At 40.7% G+C, this 26,425-nt stretch overlaps 1 protein-coding gene and 3 pseudogenes across 1 annotated transcript in view; 1 reads left to right on the top strand and 3 right to left on the bottom strand.

Moving 5' to 3' along the window:
* Positions 1 to 26,425, bottom strand: part of TBC1D12 (TBC1 domain family member 12) — a 143,182-nt gene that overhangs the window by 44,036 nt on the left and 72,721 nt on the right. The window contains exon 3 of the mRNA XM_058298800.2: positions 19,094 to 19,209. Coding sequence (XP_058154783.1) covers positions 19,094 to 19,209 — 116 coding nt within the window. The remainder of the gene's footprint in view (positions 1 to 19,093; positions 19,210 to 26,425) is intronic.
* Positions 3,044 to 3,902, bottom strand: LOC101439022 (methylsterol monooxygenase 1 pseudogene; annotated as a pseudogene).
* On the top strand, positions 8,652 to 9,170 carry LOC101439436 (programmed cell death protein 5 pseudogene; annotated as a pseudogene).
* LOC139439108 (malate dehydrogenase, cytoplasmic pseudogene) lies at positions 16,451 to 18,107 on the bottom strand (annotated as a pseudogene).

Raw genomic sequence — 26,425 nt, 5'->3', positions numbered from 1 at the left:
TGATGTTAGGCATGATTATTTCGCAAGTTCACAACTTTTACTATACACTTATTGTTTACTTATGTTCTCGTATGAATGCTATATTTCAATACAAATGTATCTAAAAATTTAAAAGTTGGAAAAAGATATTCCAAAAACAGTAAGCAAAAGAAGAGTAGGGATAGCTGTATTAATATGAGAAAAAGCATACTTTAAATGCAAAACTGTTATAAGAGATAAAGAAGAACATTATATATGAATACAAGGAGCAATCCCCAAGGAAGAAATAATCAAATACTTATGCACCTAGCCAGAGTGCCCCAAAATACATGGCAAACTCTAGCAAAACTGAAAGGAGAAACAGATGTCTCCACAATAATATCTGGATAATTCAATACTCCATTAGCATCAATAGATAGAACAGGGAAGCGGAGTTGGCCCAGTGGTTAGGGTGTCCGTCTACAACATGGGAGGTCCGCGGTTCAAACCCCGGGCCTCTTAACCCATGTGGCGCTGGCCCATGTGCAGTGCTGATGCGCACAAGGAGTGCTGTGCCACACAGGAGTATCCCCGCATAGGGAAGCCCCACATATAAGGAGTGCGCCCCGTAAGGAGAGCCGCCTAGCACGAAAGAAAAGTGCAGCCTGCCCAGGAATGGTGCCGCACACACGGAGAGCTGACACAACAAGATGACACAACAAAAAGAAACACAGATTCCTGTGCCGCTGACAACAACAGAAGCGGACAAAGAACACGCAGCAAACAGACACAGAGAACAGACAACTGGGGTGGGGGGGGGAAGGGGAGAGAAATAAAATAAATAAATAAATCTTTAAAAAAAAAAGATAGAACACCTAGACAGAGGATCAATAATGAAAAAGAAAACCCAAACAATATGATAAACGAACTATACCTAACAGACATTTATAGAACACTGTACCTCAAATCAGCCATATATGCATTTCACACCTTCTAGAATGGACACTATTAAAAAAAAAAAAACAGAAAACCACAAGTTTTGGAGAGAATGTAGAGAGATAAGAATGCTCATTGTTGGTAGGAATGCAGAATGTACAACCACTTTGGATGACTGTTTGGCAGTTTCTAAAGAAGTTGAATACAGATTTGCCACATGGCCCCAGCAACAGCACTACCAGGTATATAGCCAGAAGAACTGAAAGCAGTGACACAAACAGACCTCTGCACACCATGTCCATAGCAACATTATTCACAATTGTCAAAAGATGGAAGCAACCCAGGTGTCCATAAACTGACGAATGGATAAAAAAACTGTTGTATATACACACAATAGAATATTATTCAGCTGTAAGAAGAAATGAAGTTGTGAAGCATATGACAATGGTGAAATGGTGAAAGCACATAATTAAGTTTTGAAATTAGTAACACTAACATATGGGATTTACAGTGGTTTGTTTTTTCTTGTTTATTTCCTTTTTTTTTTTTTTGAGCAATGAAAAGTCTCTAATATTCATTGAAGTGATGAATGCACACCTCTGTGATTATACCAAGTGCCATTTATTGATATAATTATATGGTTCATGAACAAAAAAATAATAGAGTGAGTTGGGGGAAAAATACACCAAATGTAAGATATGGACTATAGTTAGCAGTAATATTTTGACAATGCTTTTTCATAATTTTTGTTGTTTGTTTCTCTCCCCTTCCCCCTCCCTCCACCCCAGTTGTCTGTTCTCTGTGTCCATTTGCTGTGTGTTCTTTTGTCCGCTTCTGTTGTTGTCAGTGGCATGGGAATCTGTGTTTCTTTTTGTTGTGTCATCTTGCTGCATCAGCTGTCCATGTGGGCAGCGCCATTCTTGGGCAGGCTGCACTTTCTTTCGCTCTGGGCAGCTCTCCTTACAAGGCACACTCCTTGAGCTTGGGGCTCCCGTATGCGGGGACACCCCTGCATGGCAGGGCACTCCTTGTGCGCAGCGCTACGTGTGGGCCAGCTCCACATGGGTCAAGGAGGCCTGAGGTTTGACCCGGGGACCTCCCATGTGGTAGACGGACGCCCTATCCACTGGGCCAAGTCCGCTTCCCCATAATTTCTTACGAATGTTTCATAACAATGCAAGTTATTGATAATAGGGTGATATATAGGAGCACTGTATGATGGTATGCATGTTTGTTTTACAAGTTCACAACTTTTATAATATACTTATTGTTTATGTATGTTCGTGTATGAAAGACATACTTCAATGAAATTTTTTTCAGATAAGAATCATATTTATCTCAACAGCTCAAAATGCAAGTATAGTAAGTCAATTCACAGATTCAAGATACATATTTAAGTATAAAGAGAACTTGATATACAAAAATGAATGTGTGAACAGCAGAAATAAAGATCAATTCTTAAAATTCAAGTAAATTTGAAAACCTGTAGACTAAAATATTCCACTTGCACTGATACAGAAATGCTTTAATTTACTGATGCCAACAGTGCATAGCAATAAAAAAAAAAAGACTCCTCAAAGAAAGGGAGAATCACCCTAAATTGGTTGCTCCCAGCAAGAGTAGACAGACATGCTCAGGGCTGGCTTTTCCTGATTCAGCAGCTTCAGTCAGTCACTTGACCAACTTATGTGGTCCAACCTATGAATTCTGATCTTTAGTCAAATTCTAAAAAATGTTTAAAGTTCAATATGAGGCTAACAACACACTATTAAGAGCTCTTTGAAATGAGTCCTAGCTATTTAAAAGATCCAAAGACCAATTCCAACTTCAGGTCTATGGTATTACATCAGAAAAGAGATAAAGTAATACTTCTTCCAGTACTTAAAACCTTTTTATAAGGTTAGCAATATGGACTTTAAAATCTCCTCAAAAAACTGCACTTAAACATATATTTACTTTTTTTCTGCATATATAGAACTTGTATGTAAAGCAGAAGTAGTTCCTGCTAGAAAGATAATTAAAGGTGTTAATGTTCTTCTATCACTTAGCAGCCAAAACACTTAGCTTATTTCTGTTCCCCAGAAAAAATGTTAGCTACTAGTTTCAATTCAGGAAAATGTGTATCTTCAGGAAGGTCTATGAAAAATGTTTATTCACTCTTTTTCTCAAATTTCATCTTTTCAGTGTAGGCAATACACTGAGAGTCCATTCAAAAACTTCTGTCCCACCACATAATTGTCAAAGTATAGTTTCCAGTGAAGCTTATGTGGTAAAAATCATGATGCCAAAACCAGCGTAGAAAAGGATGAGATTTAAAGATTTGAGAGGAATATCATAACCATTATGGACATCAATAGTTCCTATCAAACACATGGTTATCTAAGCCCAAAGAAGAATTATATGATCACAGAAAAGTATGATTTCCATGAAAAATCCAGTTCTAAAAATTAGGGTTTCCAAAAGGTAAGCATGTTCAGCTTCCATTCCAAATGAAGCCTGAAACTCATGATGAATTTTATTAATATATTTATATACTCTTTTGTGGTGTAAGAGCCTATGCAGGAAATAGTGGCAGGTGCCCTCAGTCACCACACAGCAAAAGCATCTTGCCAGAAGCATGTACTATCTTGGCATTCTTCCCCACTCCTAAGGAATACTGAAATACTCTGTAAAATAATAGGTTCCACAAGATACGAAAGTGCTTAAAGAGAAGCACTCTAAACATTTCAACTGGCCTTCCCATTTCTGATACATTCTTTTGAATTTTGTACTTTTTCATTTAAGGTATAAATTGAAGCAAAAATCCAGGTAAAGAACAAGAAATACAGGGCCTCATGAACTATAATGGATCACTACATTGCAATCTGTAACTTTGTATAATTACTCAACATATACTTCCAAATATTTTTCAATAGTTCTTGCACAGCACTCTCAGGAATAAGTGAATGAACATACTCCACAACCAAGTATGCTGAACAAAAGATGCTGACACTTTAGTTTGTTGTCATTTTTCAAATCTCTTCAAATAGCCTCATGATTCTCTCACACAATATCTGACCACTCAAAGTTTCTGTCATTACATTCCTCTCTGACCACAGAACAGTATTGCCTCACTAACGAAGTGTTATGATCCGACTCGTATTCATCTTCCAGAGACCTCCTATCAGACGGCCCCAGCTCCAGGAAGGCACACACACACACCCTGTAGAGCTCTGGTTTTGCAATCTTCCATCACATCTTTTAGTGTCCAGTCTCCAGTGACTGCAAACACTTAAATAGCAAGGAACATGCCATAGCTGAGTTCCATCACCTGTTTCTTTCTTATCTAATATGTACCTCAGCCTCACTAACTTCACTCAAGAGTCTCTCTCACCATTTACTAGGGGGTGGTGGGTTCCCTCAAAGTGGGTACCTATACCCACATAAGGCCCTGTGTGTGACATCTATGCTGACTCTGCTCCCTTTGACCCCATTCAGCAGTGAGTTGTAATCTGCCTGCTCCCCATCCCCTTGTCTATGAACCTCTTTCCTGGCCTCCACATCTGAACTACAGTAAGTTTTTGTAATGAGGAAAAAAAAAGATCTTATAGGGTCCGACTTCCAGAAAGATAGCATAAGTATAGATAGACAGGGCTCAACTCTCTCATAAAAACAACAGAGGAAGGGCAAAATGCTGTATGAAGGAGGTGCTTTATGATCTGCAGAACCAGGAGAGTGCTAAGCATCTTCCAGGAGGATGAGGGACAGAGAGATGAAACAGGCAAAATGAAAACTGTGAGTAACTAATCCACATGGCCAGAAACAGCACTCATCTCCCACCCTGAAGGTGAACAGCCTAGATAAAACCCACAGCTCACTGCAGCCAACTAAGAGGGGAACAGACATCTTCTTCCCTGAGAAGAGGAAGGGTGGGACAGAGGGTGGAGAGTGGTTTCTCTTCAGTGAATTTGACCAGCAGAGATGGCTCTGAATCTTGGCTCTGGCCAGACTTGTATCACAGACAAGTTGAGGTTAAAAAGAGACACCTCAGTGGAAAGATTTGCCAGCAAGTGCCATCTGTGGCCAGCTGAGAAACTGCAAGGAGAAAACTGCTTTTAGGAGTTTCTCTTTCCAATCCCCTCAAAGCGGTCTGTGCCCCATTAGTGATTCCTTGGTCCTATTTTGATAACTTGAGCTAGGCAATTTTAAAGACTTATAATAAGTTGAACCAAATCAAAGAAGAGTGGTGAAACAAAACCACTAAGCAAGAGAGGGAAACTGACCATCAGAGTAAATTCACCAACATATTCAGATGCCTAGACATCAGCAAAAAATTACAAGCCATACTAAGAAACAGCACGAGAGGGCCCAGCCAAAGGAACAAACCAAATATTCGAATGAGACAAAGGATTTAAGACATCTAATCAGTGATAATCACACAAATTTCCTAAAGCAGTTCAAGGAGTTGAAGGAAATTATGACTAAAGAGATAAAGGCTATTAAGAAGAGATTGGGGGAAACGGACTTTGGCCCAGTGGTTAGGGCGTCCGTCTACCATATGGGAGGTCCGCGGTTCAAACCCCGGGCCTCCTTGACCCGTGTGGAGCTGGCCATGCGCAGTGCTGATGTGCGCAAGGAGTGCTGTGCCACGCAAGGGTGTCCCCCATGTGGGGGAGCCCCACGCGCAAGGAGTGCGCCCGTGAGGAGAGCCGCCCAGCGTGAAAAGAAAGAGCAGCCTGCCCAGGAATGGCACCGCCCACACTTCCCATGCCGCTGACGACAACAGAAGCAGACAAAGAAACAAGACACAGCAAATAGACACCAAGAACAGACAACCAGGGGAGGGGGGGAAATTAAATAAATAAATAAATCTTTAAAAAAAAAGAGATTGGGAAGCAGCTGTGGCTCAGTCAGATGCGCTCCCACCTACCATATGGGAGGCCTTGGTTCACATCCTGGGGCCTCCTTGTGAAGGCAGGCTTGCCTGCAGATGCCACAGAGTACCACCTGGCCCACAGACGCCATGGAGAACTGACTCAGCAAAAAGGTGATGCCGCAAAAGAAGGGAGACAGGGAAACGGACTTTGGCCCAGTGGTTAGGGCATCCGTCTACCATATGGGAGGTCCGCAGTTCAAACCCCGGGCCTCCTTGACCCGTGTGGAGCTGGCCATGCGCAGTGCTGATGTGCGCAAGGAGTGCTGTGCCACGCAAGGGTGTCCCCCATGTGGGGGAGCCCCACGCGCAAGGAGTGCGCCCGTGAGGAGAGCCGCCCAGCGTGAAAAGAAAGAGCAGCCTGCCCAGGAATGGCACCGCCCACACTTCCCATGCCGCTGACGACAACAGAAGCAGACAAAGAAACAAGACACAGCAAATAGACACCAAGAACAGACAACCAGGGGAGGGGGGGAAATTAAATAAATAAATAAATCTTTAAAAAAAAAGAGATTGGGAAGCAGCTGTGGCTCAGTCAGATGCGCTCCCACCTACCATATGGGAGGCCTTGGTTCACATCCTGGGGCCTCCTTGTGAAGGCAGGCTTGCCTGCAGATGCCACAGAGTACCACCTGGCCCACAGACGCCATGGAGAACTGACTCAGCAAAAAGGTGATGCCGCAAAAGAAGGGAGACAGGGAAACGGACTTTGGCCCAGTGGTTAGGGCATCCGTCTACCATATGGGAGGTCCGCGGTTCAAACCCCGGGCCTCCTTGACCCGTGTGGAGCTGGCCCACGTGCAGTGCTGATGCGCGCAAGGAGTTCCGTGCCACGCAAGGGTGTCCCCCGCGTGGGGGAGCCACACGCGCAAGGAGTGCGCCCGTGAGGAAAGCCGCCCAGCGTGAAAAGAAAGAGCAGCCTGCCCAGGAATGGCGCCGCCCACACTTCCCGTGCCGCTGACGACAAGAGAAGCAGACAAAGAAACAAGACGCAGCAAATAGACACCAAGAACAGACAACCAGGGGAGGGGGGGGAATTAAATAAATAAATAAATCTTTAAAAAAAAAAAAAAGAAGCGAGACAAACAAGAACGCAAGAACCGATAGCAAATGAACACAGAGAGCAGACAGCAAGAAGGTGAAAGGGGGGAAGGGAAAATAATGAATACGGACATAGAAGAATGTACAGCGAAATGGACACAGAGAGCAGAAAGCATGCAAAAAAGTTGCAAGGGGTGAATTAAAAAAATTAAAAAAAAAAAAGAGACTGGGAGAAGTGGATGGGGCTCAACTAATAGTGTCCACCTACCATATGGGAGGGTCCATAGCTTGATACCCAGGCCTCCTTACCCATGTGGTGAGCTGGCCCACGTGCAGAGCTGCTGTGTGCAAGGAGTGCCATGCCACACAGGGGTGCCCCTGTATAGGGGTGCCCCCCAAACAAGGAGGGCATCCTGCAAGGAGAACCACTCCAATTCTGTCCTTTGTCATGCCTTTTATCCAATTCTGCCACGCCCTAATGATGTGGTCCAATTAAAGCCCTAATCATAACTCAATCATGCCCAGTAATATACCATATTACAAACATAATCCAGTATCTATTTTTGGAATTCATAACTATATCAAACTGCTACATTGGCCATGTATCTCATTTGGAATGAGAATCTCATTCATGGTCAAGGGAAAGCCCCAGATACTCTCTAAAGGCCTAACCATTGGCCCCCTGAGAAATGACAGGTAGGGCAACCAATCAGAACAGCAAACAGCTGGGGCCTCGCTCCAACATTATTAAATGGGAGGAGGAAAGACTTTTAAAAGCCCCAGGTCTGCAGTCCATGCCTCGGACCATGTATTTTTCTCATTTTCTTTCTTCTTAAACTCTTTAATCCCTTGCCTACCCTATGGCATGTCCTTAAATTCTTTTACGCAACATAAGAACCCAGAACACCAGAAACCAGAGCCATCTGTTAACGTTACTATATCCCATAACAAGGGGAGAAAGAGATACACAGCCAAAGGCTGACTCAGCTTTTGATCCACAGATTTGGTCTGCTGTGTCTCAGGAACCCTGCCAGGCTAGGTGGGGCTGCAGGATTGTCTGCCTTGGGAGCTAGCAAGGGACTAAAGATACATAGGACTAAAGATACCTGACCCTCTCAATCTCTCTCTTTACTGACCAGAACTGGTTCTTGAGGATGCAGAGGGGAGTGGAATTATTTCCTACCCAGGAAAAGGGAGGGGGCTGCCAGCAAAGGTTGGAAAACTGCCTCTGAAAACCCTGAATTACAAGGCTCTTAGCTCAAGCAGGATCCTCCATCACATTGATCAGGTCCATGTTGCAGCAAACGCACTGACCACGCACTGAATTGCGAGGGCTGCCATCTGGAGGCAGACCAAGGAAGTGTATGTAAGGAAATTAAAAGAAGTAAGAGAGGATTTTTATGGTCTTTACAGCCTCCCACCCCAAGGCCCTAAGAAGCAGACCTGCAACCTATTACTGGGTCCAGGGTCCAGTTTTGAGCAACAGTTGACAATCCTAAAGATCCAGAGTAGGTTGAACCAAGAAACAAAGAACAGCAGTAACACAGCCTCCAGGCACTAAACCCTTCAAAGAGAGAGAAATTCAGCATCCAGGTAAACTTACCCTCCTAATCAGATTCCTAGACCTCAGCAAAAATTACAAGCCGTACAAAGAAAATGAAAGAAATGGCCCAAGCAAAGGAATATATCAAAGCCCCAGAAGAGACACAGGATTTGAGACAAGTAATCGAGACACAAACATCACCAAAATCAAATTAACATGTTGAAGGGTCTGCAGGAGTTCCCTCCGAGTGGGCAACAGAGCAGCTGCGGCTGTTCGAGCCCGGACGGCCTCACCATGGCGGAAGAGGAGCTAGAGGCGCTGAGGAAGCAGAGGCTGGCGGAGCTGCAGGCAATGCATGGGGATCCTAGTGATGCAGCACAACAGGAAGCAAAGCACAGGGAGGCAAAAATGAGAAACAGTATCCTAGCCCAAGTTCTGGGTCAGTCAGCCCGGGCCAGGTTAAATAATTTAGCACTCATGAAGCCCGAAAAAACTAAAGCAGTAGAGAATTACCTTATTCAGATGGCAAGATATGGACAACTAAGTGGGAAGGTATCAGAACAAGGTTTAATAGAAATACTTGAAAAAGACAACAAACAGAAAAGAAAACAACAGTTAAATTCAACAGAAGGAAAGTAATGGACTCTGATGAAGATGATGATTATTGAAATAAAAATGTTTAGAGACTGAAATCTATTGGAACAATTCTAGGACAGATAATGCCTTGCAGAAGTTAAGATCTGATTAAATGTTCACTTTGTTTATTGTCTATATGCCTTTAAAAAATACTCGTTTTGCAAAATTAAAAAAAAATTAACATGTTAAAAGATAATATGGCTAAAGAGATAAAGGATTTCAAGAAGACACTGAATCAGCACAAAGAAATATTTGAAAACCTGAACAGAAAAGTGACAGAACTCATGAGAGTGAAAGACACAACAGCTGAGATAAAAAATACATTAGAGGGACAAACAGTAAAATGACAACAGAGTAAGGAGCAAATAGAGTCAGCTCATGCTACAGGATAATTAGTAATCACCCAGAGCTACCTAAAGCACCTGTTTGGGGGCTCCAGGAGACCAGAAGAGCATCCCGCAACATTCTTAAAAGAACGGAAGGAGGAGACTGCCCAACTGTAGTGAAGATTTGTAAGTACTATGCACTTTTCTCATTTTCTTTTTTCTTAATAAACTCTCTTAATCCCTTGCCTACCCTATAGCATGTCCTTAAATTCTTTTATGCAACATAAGCCAAGAACCCAGAAGACCAGAAACCAGAGCCATCCGGTAACATAATGCAGGCCAGTGCCCATCCTCCACTGGTGGCACAAGCTACCTCAGGAACTATTCTGCTGCTGGAATTGGAGACTCCACTTCCCAAAAAAACCAACTTCAGCTGATTAGTAAACAGCTGGCTAAAGTATAATCCTAAGAACAGCTAAAGTTTGAACCAGTCCAAGTCAGAAAGAGGCCAGTAGTTCCATTTTAACTCCGTCCCTGGCATGAGGGGAAATGCATTGGACTGAAAATCACAGTGATGGGAGGAGGGACCGGCTTTTCATCCAGATCGGAATGCTGCTCTAGCCTAAGTCCCAGTCTGACTTAGCATGGAGAAACCTAGGGGGAATCTGCATATGCCTCTCCAGAAAGATACAGGCCACTCCATAAAGGCTGGTGATCATTTTACTCTGGCAGCACAAGCTGCCTGGGGAGCTGTTCTGTGGCTGGAGTTTGGGGCTCCATTTCCCAAAAATGAGGCAGAGCGAGACGGTTGGTCGCCAACCTCAGCTACTGATTGGTGGGTTTGGCTAGGTGGAGAATAACCCTAGGAACAGCTGGGGTTTAGTCCTGTCCAGGATGGAGGGGGGCTGGTAGCTGCCAGTTTGACACCACCCCCAGCATGAGGGGAAGCAGGGCTGACTAAAAATCACAGTGATGGTAGGGACCGACTTCTATTATTTATTTATTTTTATTTTATGTTTTTTATTTCTCTTCCCTCCCCCCTCCAGTTGTCTGCTTTCTGTGTCCATTCGCTGTGTGTTCTTCTGTGTCCACTTATATTCTTGTCAGTGGGAACAGGAATCTGTGTCTCTTTTTGTTGCCTCATTTTGCTGCGTCAGCTCTCCCTGTGTGCAGCCCCACTCCTGGGCAGGCTGCACTTTTTTTCATGCAGGGCGGCTCTCCTTACGGGGTGGACTCCTTGCGTGTGGGGTTCCCCTCTACGGGAGACACCCCTGTATGGCATGGCACTCCTTGTGCACATCAAGCACTGCGCATGGGCCAGCTTCAGCACAGGGGTCAGGAGGCCCTGGGTTTGAACCTTGGACCTCCCATGTGGTAGGCAGATGCTCTATCCATTGAGCCAAATCCGCTTCCCTGGGACAGACTTCTTTCACCCCAAACTGTACTGCAGCCCTTGCCAAGGCTTCAGCCCCATCTCTAGCAGGAAGGAGGCTGGCAGACCCTGCACCAGCCTGTCCAGGGAACTGAATGGTACATTCAGCTGACACAGACTGAATAGATGGAAGTCTACTGGGGTAATGCAATCATTTGGCACCTGTGTGGCACAGACTGCTGCCCACATCTGCAGCTCCTTCCCACCCCTCCCCCCAGGCAGGGGAGAAAGGAGTGTGAAGCTCCATCAGTCTCTTTGGGCAACTAGAGTCTAGGCCTGCACAACTTGGATTACACCTGACTGTGGTTCTGTCCCTACCCCTGCCAGAGGAGATAGTTGGGAGCTTCATCTGTACCTTGGGCAATGCAGACAGCTTGAGCCTCCACAGCTTACAGAACCACCTACATCCTAGGCTCCTACTACACAATCAGCAAGGGAGAAAGGTCAAGAAAGCCCTAAATTAAAGAGAGAAACTGCACCCAGAATAAATACCTCTAGTAAGCCAGATATCAAGACACCAACAAAAAGTTACAATCCACACCAAGAAACAGGAAGATATGGTCCAGTTAAAGGAACAAGATAAGCCTCCAGATGACATAAAGGAGTTGAGACAACTAATCATAGATATTCAAACAAATCAGGGACAAGACAAGGATGCCCACTGTCACCACTGTTGTTCAATATAGTGCTAGAGGTTCTAGTTAGAGCAATCAGGCAAGAAAAAGAAATAAAGGCATCCAAATCAGAAAAGAAGAAATAAAACTTTTATTATTTGCAGGTGATATAACCCTATATCTAGAAAATTCCAAAAAATCAAAAAACTTGCCAGAGCTAATAAACAATTTCAGTAGTGTCAGGATATAAGATCAATATGCACAAATCGGTGGTGTTTCTAAACAATGTAATGTGCAACCTGAGGAGGAAGTCAAGAAAAAAATTCCATTTACAATAGCAACTAAAAGAATCAAATATTTAGGAATAAACTTAACCAAGGATGTAAAGCACTTGTATTCAAGAAGCTACAATGCGTTACTAAAAGAAATTTAAAAAGAGCTAAATAATTGGAAGAACATTTCATGCTTAAGGATTGTAAGACTAAATATCATTAAGATGTCAACTCTACCCAAATTGATATACAGATTCAATGCAATCCCAATAAAAATTCCACCAGCATTTTTTAAACAAATGGAAAACACAATCATCCAATTTATCTGGCAGCGTAAGAGGCCCAGAATAGCCAGAAACATCTTAAAAAGGAAAAGTGAAGTCAGAGGACTCTCACTTCCAGACTTTATAGCATATTACCTCACTACAGTGGTTAAAAACAGCAAGCATTAGCATAAAGATTGACACATAAACCAATGGAACCAAAATGATGGTTTAGAAATAGACCCTCACATCTTTGGTCATGTGGTTTTCTTTTTTTAAAGATTTATTTATTTATTTCTCTCCCCACCCCTACCCCTAGTTGTCTGTTCTCTGTGTCTATTTGCTATGTCTTCTTTGTCCGCTTCTGTTGTTGTCAGCGGCACAGGAATCTGTGTTTTTTTTTTTTTTTTTTTGCATCATCTTGTTGTGTCAGCTCTCCGTGTGTGTGGCACCATTCCCGGGCAGGATGCACTTTCTTTCGCGCTGGGCGGCTCTCCTTACAGGGCACACTCCTTGAGCATGGGGCTCCCCTACGCAGGGGACACCCTTGCGTGGCACGGCACTCTTTGCACACATCAGCACTACGCAGTGGGCCAGCTTCACACGGGTCAAGGAGGTCCGGGGTTTGAACCGCGGACCTTCCATGTGGTAGACGGACGCCCTAACCACTGGGCCAAGTCCGCCGCCCTGGTCATATGATTTTTGACAAGCCTATCAAATCCACTCAGCTGGGGCAAACAGTCTATTCAACAAATAGTGCTGGGAGAATTGGATATTCATAGCCAAAAAAAAGAAAGACCCCCTCCCTTTCTCATACCTTATACAATAATTAACTCAAAATGGATCAAAGACCTAAATATAAAAGCAAGTACCATAAAGCTCCTAGAAGAAAATGTAGAGAAACATCTATGTAGACTTGGTTGTAGGTGGTGCATTCTTAAACCTTACACCAAAAGCAAAAGCAACCAAAGAAAACAAGGGACCTCCTCAAACTTAAACACTTCTGTGATTCAAAGGACTTCATCAAGAGGGTGAAAAGGCAGCCCACTCAATGGGAGCAAATATTTGGAAACCACCTATCTGTTTTTTAAAATTTCCATTCTATATAATGGGATCATACATACTCAATAGAAGAGCAAGCAATCTAATTTTAAAATGGGCAAAAGATTTAAATAGACATTTCTCCAAAGACGAAATATAAATGACTAAAAGCACATGAAAAAATGTTCCATATCCCTAACTATTAGGGAAATGCAAATCAAAACAACAATGAGATATCATCTAACACCTCAAAGAATGGCCTTTATTAAAAAACAATAACAGTAAGTGCTAGAGAGGATGTGGAGAAATAGGAACACTCCTTCACAGCTGGTGGGACTATAAAATGGTGCGGCCTCTGTGGAAGTCAGTTTGGCGATTCCTCAAAGCTAAATATAGAACTGCCAAATGATCCAGCAATTCCTCTACTAGGAATATATGCAGAAGAACTAAAAACTATGACACGAACAGACATCTGCACAGCAATGTCCATAGTGGCATTATTCACAATTGCCAAAAGATGGAAACAACCCAAGTGTCCATCAACCAATGTATGGATCAACAAAATGTAGGAATACTATGCTGCAATAAGAAGAAATGAAATTAGGACACATGATAACAAGGATGAATCTTGAAGACATTATGTTAAGTGAAGTAAGCCGGACATATAAGGACAAATACTGCATGTCTCATTAAATGAACAAAATATGAAGAATAAATGCATGGAGTTAAAACCTAGAGTACAGGTTATTAGGAGATGGTTATGAGGAGATAAGAGGTTTGAGAAGAACTACTAATGCTTAATATATGTAGAAGTTTTAATTAACTTGACTGTAAAAGTGTGGAAACAGACAGAGTTGATGGTAATACATTATAGTGAGTAGTAGCTGGTTTATAAATGTGATTGTGCTTTAAAAAGGATAGTCTGGAGAAATAAATGTCAATTCAAAGAAAGCTAGAGAATAATCAAGGGACTGAATAACACAGTGAACCCAGAGGTGGATGAGAACTGTGGTTAATGGTACAGATGAAAGAGTGTCCTGCTGGGAGGTAGAGTGGATGTACATCACTATTGCAAGGTTTGGGAATGTGGAGAAGCACGGGAAAAATACAATTGGTGTGACCTATAGAACACTATAATGTTCTTGCTCAATGCCAAAGATGTGCTGTGTTGATAATGGGGGTGTATAGAAAAAGTGTGTCAAATGTACACTATGGACCATAGTTGCTGGTAATAGTCTGATCATATTATCTCATAATCTGTAACAAATATTCCACCATGATATGGTGTATTGGTGAAGGGGTATTGTATGGGAACTCCACATATATGTAACTGTTTTGTAAGTTCATAATTTCTGTAATAATAATGTATTTTTTTTAAAAATAGGGTGGGTTGGGGCAAAAATACATCAAACGTAAAATAAGGGACTATAGTTAGTTGTAATACTTTGACAATGCTCTTGCATAGTTTTCTAACAAATGTTTCACAACAATGCAAAGTGTTGGTGGAGGTATGCTATATGAGACCCTTGTATGATTTTATGCATGCTTATTTTGTAAGTTCACAATCTTTACTATATACTTATTGTTTATACATGTTTATGTATGAATGATACACTTCAATAAAAATATATTTTAAAAAATAGAAAAGGCTCATATCAACACAATCAGCCCGTACTGATAGTCTCATCTTCCTCTGGAAGACTATCTTTATTTTCACATGGATTCAGATAAGAATAGGAGAGAAAAGAATTAACAAGAAGATGAAATTATGGAAGTCACTGTATTTTAAATCCTCTTAAAGAGATTTCAGATAATTATACGCTATAATTGCTCCATCTGTAAAGACAAGTTTCAACTACAAAAATATGAAGAAAAAATATAAATAAATAAATAAAAGCCTATTAAGTCAATGATTCTGAATGCTTCTGCAAATTACAGAGGATAGGAAAGGAAAAGGTAGTACCAATTAACAAACTCCCTTTGGAGGGCAAAACTCCTCTCCTCATATTTTCACTCTGACCTATAAAAGAGGAAATTTCCACCATCAATTCCATGCTAAGGAAGAACTTTTGACTCCTCCTCCTGAGATGCCACATCACAGTTGAAGTAGTGGTGTTAACAGTAAGATGAGATACGAAAGCAGAAGAGGCCATCTTGAACCTGGCTGCATCCAGACACAGAAGAGGTCTATTGACACAGGTCTTTGCTCTAATTTCTCAGTTGCAATTGGATGGATCCAACATTCATTGGCCCTAATCTGTTAGAAGAATATTTTGGGGAAGATAAAGTAGGAAGTACCGTTTAGTACTTAGGTCCCACTAATAAATTACCGTTTTGTTTTATCTTCAATAAAACTGAAGTTTTCATTCCCATTAATTCCCTGTATTTATTTTTTATTGGTTGAAGTAGAAGAGGGATAAATGATTAGGCACCCCCATATTCCAACACCACCAAAGCCTTTATTTCTGTCTTAGTTACATAAATATGTCACATAAATTACTTCTCAAAAAAAGACCCCTCAAAATCCTAAAAATGTGAACAAAATTGTTAAGTCACAGCATTTAGAGTTGAGTGGAACAGTCAGAGATCAAGTTCAATGTCTTTATCACAGATGAGCAAACTCACACAGAAACAATGAATGGTATAGTATTAATTATAATTAATACATTAAATGCAGATGGTTCAATAGAAGAGTTTTACTATTTTTAGCTGTCTATACTTTTTTGGTACACAGGGATCTTCTTATGTTATTGTGCCTCTCATATTATTTCAAATCAATTTCATAGAATATTATTTCAAGGAATTGCTTACATAAGTTATAAGGAGTTAGAAAAGTAGATATTACTGAAAATTGAAGAAATCAACACAGACTTGACAGAAAAGATAAAGTTCAATTCTTAAAACATTGGTTGATGTGAAGTAGAAGAGAACTGCCTTCCAAGTGAGGGTAATAACATAAGCAAAAGTATGAATACAGGACCAAAACAGGGTTCTTAACCTTTTTTGGTTCCACAGACCCCTTTGCCAGATAGATGAAAACCACAACCCTGTCTCAGAATGTAGTGGCAGATAATTTTATGACACTCAACTAGCATCAGGTCTAACAACTACCATAGTTTTGAAGTATGGATGAGCATAAGCAATTTTTCAAGATAACACAACAACTGTAATGTGGTATGAAATGAATACTATTTTAATTTATTGCATACATTCGTAAGTGAAGGAAATGCTAGATTTCAGTCAGAGGTCAAAGAAAGTAAAGATAATAAGCTGACTGTTCTCAATTCAAGCTCATGGACCATTTAAAATCCATGGACCCCTGGTTTAAGAACCCCCGACTTACAAAGATAAGTTTGATTATAAAATAGTGTAAAGAAAAATTTGTGGGAAACGGACTTTGGCCCAGTGGTTAGGGCGTCCGTCTACCATATGGGAGGTCCGTGGTTCAAACCCCGGGCCTCCTTGACTCGTGTGGAGCTGGCCATGAGCAGTGCTGATGCGCGCAAGGAGTGCCGTGCCACGCAAGGGTGTCCCCCGCGTGGGGGAGCCCCACGCGCAAGGAGTGCGCCCGTGAGGAAAGCCGCCCAGCGTGAAAAGAAAGAGCAGCCTGCCCAGGAATGGCACCGCCCACACTTCCCGTGCCGCTGACGACAACAGAAGCGGACAAAGAAACAAGACGCAGCAAATAGACACCAAGAACAGACAACCAGGGGAGGGGTGGGACATTAAATAAATAAAAATAAATCTTAAAAAAACAAAACAAAAAAAAAAAAACATAGCAAACTTTAAAAAAAAAAAAGAAAAATTTGTCCCAAACATTATCTGTAACAGAACTTTTTGCATGCTCTTTTTATAAACTCCTGGGAAGAAATTAACATTCCTAGTGAAAAGCTTAAGCCTTTTCAAATGAATGTTAATAAGCTTAACAAAGTTCTTCTGGGAACTTAGTTTTACCCATCTACTCAGCTGTCAGTCAAGAGTCCAAAGATCTTTAACCAGATAATCTTTTCTTACTTATAATCACTTCTGTTTTCCTATAAATCTACCAAGAAAGAAATCTTCTGAGTTGCCCTAGTTCAGTTCTCCTCCCTGGAAGCAAATTTGAAATAAAACTTTGATACAGGGGAGCAGATGTGGCTCAAGCAGTTGAGTGCTTGCTTCCTATAAGGGAGGTCCTGGGTTCAGTCCTTGATGCCTCCTAAATACAAAAACTCAAAGAACAAACAAACGAAAAAACCAGCTCAGGGGAGACTATGTGACTCTGTGGTTGAGCAGTGGTTTTCCATATACAAGGTCCAGGGTTCGATGGTCAATCTTTCAAATGTACTGTTTTTCATGAGTAATTTGAATATAGCATTATTATTATATGGTATTAGAGTCAAAGACAATATTTCAATTCTTTACTTTTTGAGTATTTAGTAACATCAAAATTATTGTCTTGTTAGGCAGAGTTAAATTCAAAAGCTGTTTTTTTTTTCTCTGCTATTTCCTTTGCAGTAAAATTCACCTTCTCACGTGAGAAATTATTGATAGGGAGAACCTCAACAAACTTCCAAGTCTAATTTAAGGGAATATAGGAGTTGCCATCAGAGATAACACCAATAGACACAAACAGTCCCCTCTGGGGATCTAAACCAGATGTCTCTGACATAGTCAAAGATGGTTTTCACAACAAACATTGCACTAGATAATATCTGAGCCGTGATGACAGCAGTGCCATGATGTTGCACAAGTGTATTTATTCTTGCCCATCTAGAACCCTCAGAGCTCCATACACACCATCTTCCTTTTCTTGAAATTTCACCTTGGTGTGGCTCACATCTAGATAATGAATTGAGAAATGATTTCCCCAGATGATGGTATTCTTTACATCATTAGTAGTGATACCAAGCTCGAGAGCAATCTCAGATTTAACTCAGTTTTGATCAAAAGGAGTCAAGCAACTAAGGTTCTCCTTCCAGATGAATAGAGCTTCTTTCAGGCAGTCAGGCAGCTGGTACTGGTTGGGTATCCCATGATGACAACCCTTAACTGACTTCTTGGCATATTTTTGAAGGCTTGGTCCTAGATTTTGAAGATTTTCACAGTTGCTTTCAGTACATCTTTCCTCCCCATGCCATCTCCTCTTGGCATGGAACCCTTTAGAATGACCACACCCAGACTATTGAAGGCCACCTCTTCCGTATCTGTTATGATGGACATCCTCCAAGAGGGGAAGTTCACAGTCTTGCAGTCAGTCTTACCATCCAGCCACCCCTTAATGGGTTGACATTAAACAGCATGAGAATCAGAGGCTTTATCAAAGACAGAGCCATTTCTCACTGTATAGTAGTGAATATGTCATTTGATCAGATGGCCCACTCACAAGGACTCTGGTTCAGATTTGGTTAAGAATTATGTAGGCAATATTAGCACCTACAGTATTGGCCTCCTCAGGGAATCAGGTCACCTCAACTGTGGAAATGACCCCAGATGAGATTTTTTTTAACAATGGATAAGTGCGTATGAATATATTTATCAAATCCTAAAAGAGGAATATCAGAATCACTTAACTACATCTGCTTCCCCAAACATTATTACCAAATGATTAACAGACAGTAGTTAGGTGGCATAAAAGGCAGGGACCAGAATATCTTAAAACTAAGGAAGAAAAAGTGGGAAGCCTCCTAAAAGCGGAGACAAAAACAAGCAAACAGATGAAAAAACCAACTCAGAAGAGATAATGTAGCCCAGTGGTTGACTGCCTGCTTCACATATACGAAGTCCAGGGTTCATTCCCCAGTACCTCCTAAAAAAGTAGAAGAAGTACATTTAAATGTCAGCCAGAATAATTGCCATATCAGAAAGGAGGGTTGAAATAGGAACCAACATAAAGAGCCAAGATTGTATGTTCATATATTGGCTTTTAGAGACTTCTAAGAAATTCTTATAAGGCTTTTGGATAATAACAATATATTCTCCCATATTAATTTTTAGGATAAATGACTGCAATTAAGTTGTTGTTGTTTTTAAATAAAGCCCTTTATCTAATTTCTCAGTAGCTTTTAAGTGAAATTGTAAAGAAAAGTAAATTAAAGTTTAAAATATAAATACTTTCTGATAATCACTAGCACACTTACGATGGTCGATCCTCAAGAATCAAGGCAGTGGTAGAAAGTGGCTCAAATTCAAAATTCTTACGTCTTGAAGACTGAGGTGGTGGTTTACAGGTCCTCCCTGTTCGTGCTTCATATTCCTAAAGAAAACAAAAATATACTTTATGAAGACTTTTCCAATTTTCAGTTTCTATTATTCAATCTCTATTATTATAGATACTATGCTGCAATAAGGAAGAAACACATAAAATTCACTTTCTCCCCCAAAACAATCTAAATTATGAACTTATATTACATATAAAGTAGCAAAGTATGTTAAGAGAAAGAAAAATAGAAATGCAGTAAATTAATTAAGGTTTTAGGGAGATATTCTTTTTTTTTTTAATTAGAAAAGTTATAGGTTTAAGGGAAAATTAATGCAGAAAATATAAAGTTCCCATACTTTGGCTTTCAACCTACTGTGAACCTAACTATTATAAATCTACCTATTTGCTTTAAATTCAAACAACACTCCATCAACTTATTTTATCAAAAATAAAGTCAAAGACTGGAATGCTCCACTAAAATTAAGACACTATTTCTACAGCATTTCTCTAATTCATTCAAACTGATAATTCTATTAAGAGAAATAGCTAAGTAGACATATGTTCTTCACAGACACATTCAGATTTCTAGACTTAAGCATTCTTTCATACCTGCTCACAAACTTCTGCTGAAATGTATTTCCAGAAATTTGCCAAAGATCAATAACAAGCTTACTGGCTTTACAATTTAAAACCCCCATTTCTCCCATTCTAAAAAAAATAAGCTAGCATTTCATCATCTCCAGGTACCAATTTTACTTTTTATGAAATTCTCAAAGATTACGCAGTGATTTCACAGCAGATCTAAAGGTCCATTTGTAGCTAGAGGGTATATTAATTTAAATGAAGGAAGTTAAATGTACATAAAGTGGTCAGCTGTTTCATTTGTTGGCTGCTTACCTACGATGGCCTGTAATTCTTTTTATCTTGTTAATACATCTTCTCCAACTCAGAGACTGTTTCTTCCGAGTGAATCAGACATTTGCAAAATATGAACTGATGGTTCCATCCCTCTAAAAAATTTGACAATTTTCTTGAAGTTTACTCTTTTTTTGCAATATTACTTCAAAATTATTATGCTATCTTAAGTATTTTCTATAAACTTCATCTGCCTTTATGGGTCCTGCCACCATTTATAAAGGCTTATACTGGGAAACGGACTTTGGCCCAGTGGTTAGGGCGTCCGTCTACCACATGGGAGGTCCGCGGTTCAAACCCCGGGCCTCCTGACCCATGTGGAGCTGGCCATGCGCAGTGCTGATGCGCGCAAGGAGTGCCCTGCTACACAGGGGTGTCCCCCGCGTGGGGCAGCCCCACGCGCAAGGAGTGCGCCCGTAAGGAGAGCTGCCCAGCGTGAAAAGAAAGAGCAGCCTGCCCAGGAATGGCGCCACCCACACTTCCCGTGCCGCTGATGACAACAGAAGCGGACAAAGAAACAAGACGCAGCAAATAGACACAGAGAACAGACAACCAGGGGAGGGGGGGAAATTAAATAAATAAATAAATCTTAAAAAAAAAAAAAAAAAGGCTTATACTATTAGTTTTAGAAATGTCTTTAGTTCTGCATCTATCTAAGCCCATACTCTGTTAACATTCCTTGCAAAACCACGTTTTTTTTAAAAGATTTACTTTTTATTTATTACTTCCCCCTCCCCCTCCATTGTCTGCTCTCGTGTCCATTCACTGTGTGTTCTTTTCTGTCCCCTAGCATTCTCAGCGGCACCGGGAAGCTGTGTCTCTTTTTTTGTTGCGTCATCTCGCTGCCTCAGCTCTCTGTGTGTGCGGTGCCACTCCTGGGCGGACTATGCTTTTGTTACGTGGGGTGCACTCCTTGCGTCTGGGGCTCCCCTACATGGGGGACACTCCTGCATGGCATGACACTCTTTGCACGTGGCAGCACTGCACATGGGCCAGCTTACCACACAGGCCAGGAGGCCCTGGGTTCAAACTCTGGACCTCCTGTATGGTAGGCAGATGCTCTATCAGTTGAGCCACATCCGCTTCCCCCACGTTGGGGTTTTAGAGACTTCTTCCTCCTCAAATTACTCAAGTTTGTGTATGTTCAGCTTTATTAATTTCCACCCCCCAAACCATAGTCTTCCACAGTCAAAAGCCATATGTCAGACTTTTTTCTTCCTCTTTTGAATTTTCTTTCCTAACATCTAGGACTTTTTATCTAATTATAGTGTTTCTTTTCTTCATTACAAATTCCAGTGTAATAAACCACTTTTCTATTCATGTTTTTTAAATTTAAAATCAGAGATACTAGAGAAAATATATGAAGCTCCAGAGCCTGGTCTCTTAAAAATCTATTATTTGGAGCAGATGTGGCTCAAGCAGTTGAGTGACTGCTTCCCACATGGGAGGTCCTGAGTTTGGTTTCTGGTGCTTCCTAAAAGCAAAGCAAACAAACAAAACAACCAACTCAGGGGAGTTGATGTGGCTCAGTGGTTGAGCGAGCACTTCCTACATACAAGGTCCCAGGTTCAATCCCCAGCCCCAGTTCCTCAAAAAAAAAGAAAAAAGAAAAAAAAAAGTCTATTATTACATTAACAGATAGTAAAGAAGCTATCCAGGACAATTTTTTTTTTTTAAATAAGATTTTTAATTTATTTATTTTTATTTATTTCTCTCCCCTTTCCCACCCCACTCCCAGTTGTCTGCTCTCTGTGTCCATTTGCTGTGTGTTCTTCTTGTGTCCACTGTATTCTTGTCAGCAGCACCAGAAATCTGTGTCTCGTTTTACTGCGTTATCTTGCTGTTACAGCTCTTTGTATGTGTGGCACCATTCCTGGGCAGGCTGCACTTTATCTGCGCAGGGCGCAGTACTTGCATGTGGGGCTTCCCTACACAGGGGACAGCCCTGCGTGGCACAGCACTCCTTGTGCGCATCAGCACTACACCTGGGTCAGCTCATCATACGGGTCAGGAGGCCCTTTTGAACCTTGGACCTCCCATGTGGTAGGCGGATGTCCTATCCATTAGGCCAAATCTGCTTCCCCCAGCATAATTTAAAAGAATGAGAAAGATAAAAACATTTGGTGGGATGGGCAACTTTTAAATGGGAAGATCACACTGATACTACCTGAATCACTTATCCATCTTAACATCACAGTAAGAGACAACTAGATATTATATGTTTCTTGCTATGGTGCAATATGAAGTACATACCTTCATTCTTGCCAAAAACAAAATCAAACAAATGGAGGGAAGTGATTTGGCTCAACTGACAGAGCGTCCACCTACCACATGGGAGGTCGAGGGTTCTAACCCCAGGCCTCCTGACCCATGTGGTAAGCTGGCCCATGTGCAGTGCTGATGTGCACAAGGAGTGCCGTGCCACACAGGGGTATCCCCTGCATAAGGGAGTCCCACTCATGAGGAGTGTGCCCCATAAGAAGAGCCACCCCATGCAGAAAAGAAAAAAAACAAAAATGTAATTATGCCTCTAGATTCTAATGAAGTGGCGTTTGGTTTACTTGAAATTATTCAGTATTGTTTAAGGAAGAGCTGATACTGCATGCTGAGCATTGAACAAGAGGTACCTTCTACACATATAAAGGTAAACTTATTTTTAATATGGACAGATACTCTTAAGTAATTGAGTCAAGAGGACTATATAGAGGAAATAGTGCTCAAGTTATTGAAAAGTAATAGGAACAATTAAGATTTCACTTAAAAATATAATCAAATAAAATCTTAACGTTGAAATTTCTGAAGTCATTTTCATTAAATCCATGCCTATCATGTAATAAATATTCTTTATATGATAGATATACAAATAATTCTTCTATAAATGATAGTTTAATGATGAAATAAATACTGAAGATTTTATAGGTTCTTATAAGGAAGTTTTACAATATTAAAAGAAAACTGGAAATATCATAGTTCAAGGAAGTAACAATGCTAGCTAGAGAACATTCACTGCTTGAAAATACTATATCAATCTGCCTCACTTTCTGCCAACAAAGTTCATTTTTACTGACCTCTTTTATAAGTAATTGGGAGCTTCCTACACCAAATGTAAAACGAGACACATTCAGTTCTTTCTTGTACCATATGAAACATATTTCTACAGGGTGTAATGAAACTAGTTAATTTTTTATTTGGCCTATTCATTTTATTTTCCACTGAAAATATTGTTCTATAAAACATGTTTAATTGGAGTAACTAGAATAGTAGATGAAACCAATGCTAGGGGCAGGCTGGCAAAAAGCTGTAGGATAATTTGTTCTAGCTACTGTATAAAAATTTGATTCAAACTAGCAATTCTAAGAATGATTAACAGATGATAGGCAACTGTTCTACTCTCTCTAGAAGGCTAATGTAGAAAAAAATGACTTATAATTCCAAGGCAAAGAAATACTGTACAGACCTAAAGGGTAAAGATATTTTTTTCTCATAATAATATTTTAGAAAAGAGGGAGTATATATGCTTAACAACATTTCTCATATATTTTTAAAATATTTATTTATTCCACCCCTCCCCCGCCCCCGCCTTGCTGTTTTTGCTGTTTGTGGCCATTAGCTGTGTGATCTTCTGTATCTATTTCTCCTTTTGTCTTCTCTTCTCGTTTTTTCTCCTTTAGGATTCACCAGGATTCAATCTTGGGGACCTCTGATGTGGAGAGAGGTTCCCTGTCACCTGTGCCATCTCAGTTCCTGGTTTCTGCTGTGCTTCACCTTGACTCTCCCCTTTGTTTCTCTTTTGTTGCATCATCATCTTGCTGCATGACTCATTTGCATGAGCACTGGTTTGCCACATGGGCACTCAGCTCACTGCACAGACACTGATGCAGGCAATCGGCTTGTTACACGGGCACTCGGCTCATCATGCGGGCACTGGCTTGTGCACAGGCATGCTTTCTCTTTTCCTTTTTTATCAGGAGGCCTAAGGGATCAAACTTGGGCCCTCCCATATGGTAGGCAGAAGCCTTATCACTTGAGCCACATCTGCTTACCACTTCTCATATTATGGGAGTTTTCTCTATATTAATTTTTAACAGCAAAGTAGTATGTGGGAAAGATACATTATCCGGAAATTATCTTCAACAGTACCAGCAAAAGGGGCCACCTGATAGATCATTTTTGCTTTTTATTTTTTTTTGGGGAGATGCCAGGGATGGAACCCAGGACCTTGTACATGGGAAGTAGGCACATAACCACTGAGCTACATCTGCACACCAATGACAGTTTTTTTGTTTTAGGAGATTCCAGCAATCAGACCCATAACCTGGTACTTGGGAAGGAGGTGCTCAACCACTTAAACTATATCTGCTACCCTGCTTTATTTTTTTTTTTAAGATTTACTTTTTGTCTCTCCTTCCCCCCCGTTGTCTTCTTTCTGTGTCCATTTGCTGTGTGTTCTTCTGTGTCCACTTGCATTGTCAGGTGGCACTGGGAACCTACGTGTCTTTTGTTGCGTCATCTTGCTGTGTCAGCTCTCTGTGTATACGGTGCCACTCCTGGGTGGGCTACGCTTTTTTCACATGGGGTGGCTCTCCTTGTGGGGCGCTCTCCTTGCACGTGGGACTCCCCAACACAGGGGCACCCCTGCATGGCACGGCAGCACTGCGCATGGGTCAGCTCACCACACTGGTCAGAAGGCCCTGGGTATCAAACCCTGGACCCTCCATATGGTAGGTAGACATTCTATCAGTTGAACCAAGTCAGCTTCCCCTTTGTTTTTAATTGAAGTGGGAGAAGAAAAGTAAGAAATTTAACACAAAGTCAATAAGGATTCCTGGAGGTATAACTACCCAATTGCAAACTGTTGTAAAGAGTATTTTAAAAATTATTTTAAAAATCAACATAGTAGGAGAACAGGTTGTAGACATGATAATTTTATATCTATAAAATAAATGAAAATAATGTAAGACATTTAGGAAATCTTGAAACAAAATTTCTAGTTAAAAGAGAATAGAGAGACTTAAAAAGCATTGTTTTTCCAACAACTTGGACAAATGAAGATGTTCTGAAAAACTTTAAAAAAAACCCAAATTGGACACAATTGGCGAACAAAACAAAACACCAAAAAATCCCTTCAAAGAGACATGTCAGATTCCCACTTGGTGTTCTGGGTAATTTACATCAACTTTCTTGCTGAAAACAACCTTTGTGATCCATGGAAAAGGGGAAACAAACATAGTAAGTCTACAACAATTACCCATTCTTGTTCTAGAAGACAATTTCTGGACATTAGAACAGAAAGGGGAATGCAAAGAGAGGCTCTATTAGCTTGGGAAAACTGTGAAGGGACTAGATTTTGTGGGCCAGAGCAGCAGAAAAAAAGTACTCCATTGAGAAAAAGTTCCAGAAATCTGCACAGGGGTCCTCTTGAGTCTTTGGCTGAACACCAATCGCCACATGTGTAGTTAAAGTTAAATACTACAAGGCTGGGCAAAGAACAACAAATGTGGAAAGAACAATTATTGGGGAGGAAAACAGTTCCCAGAGCTTACTCAGGGCTGCAAATTACTCACATTTCCACCAATGAGAATGGAAAGTCATCACTGAATACATAGGACTTTCAGCAGAGACCCCAAACGGTCTCTTTATTGAATGTCAGACATTGTGAATTTTACATTGTTGAATGCTAAATAATTCTTGACATTGTTCTGCCTGTCAGTCAGGTTTCTTGGAATCAAGTTTTGTGGCCTGTTTATAAGTTTTTTGTTTTCTTTTAAAGGATTGAACCCAGGAATTTGTACATGGGAAGTAAGTAGTCACACAATCACTGAGTTGTACCACTCCCCAAGCTTTTTTTTCAGGCCTACAGTAGTTTTTTCTTTAGAACTTATTTACCCCCACTACTAAGAAATTACCAGTGAACTTGATTTCTTCTGCAGTATCTAAAATCCACCGTTAATACCATCTAGTGATATTTTCATTTCGTATTTTCCACATTAGAAAATGCAGAAAAAAATATCAACGAACTTAAGGAAATAACAAGAGAAACTATCCAAAATTAAACACAGAAAGAAAAAAGATGGAAAAAACATAAACAGAGCTTTAGGAAGTAATATGAAGCAGCCTAATATATACGTAGTTGGAGTCTGGCAGAGAACAGAGAAAAATAATGGATGAACACTTGCCAAATTTTATGATAACTATAACCAACAGACCAAGAACATTAAGTAGAATAAACACAAATAAAACCACATCGAAATGCATCATAATCAAATGTCTCAAAAAGAGCAGTAAAAAGAAAATCTTAAAATCAACCAGAGGAAGAAAACACATTATGTAAAAACCTTATATGAAAGTGACTAAA

This window comes from Dasypus novemcinctus, chromosome 6 (assembly GCF_030445035.2).
Source record: "Dasypus novemcinctus isolate mDasNov1 chromosome 6, mDasNov1.1.hap2, whole genome shotgun sequence".
Lineage (NCBI taxonomy): Eukaryota > Metazoa > Chordata > Mammalia > Cingulata > Dasypodidae > Dasypus > Dasypus novemcinctus.
Note: the sequence above shows the minus strand (reverse complement) of the source record. Positions and strands in the feature narration are given on the sequence as shown.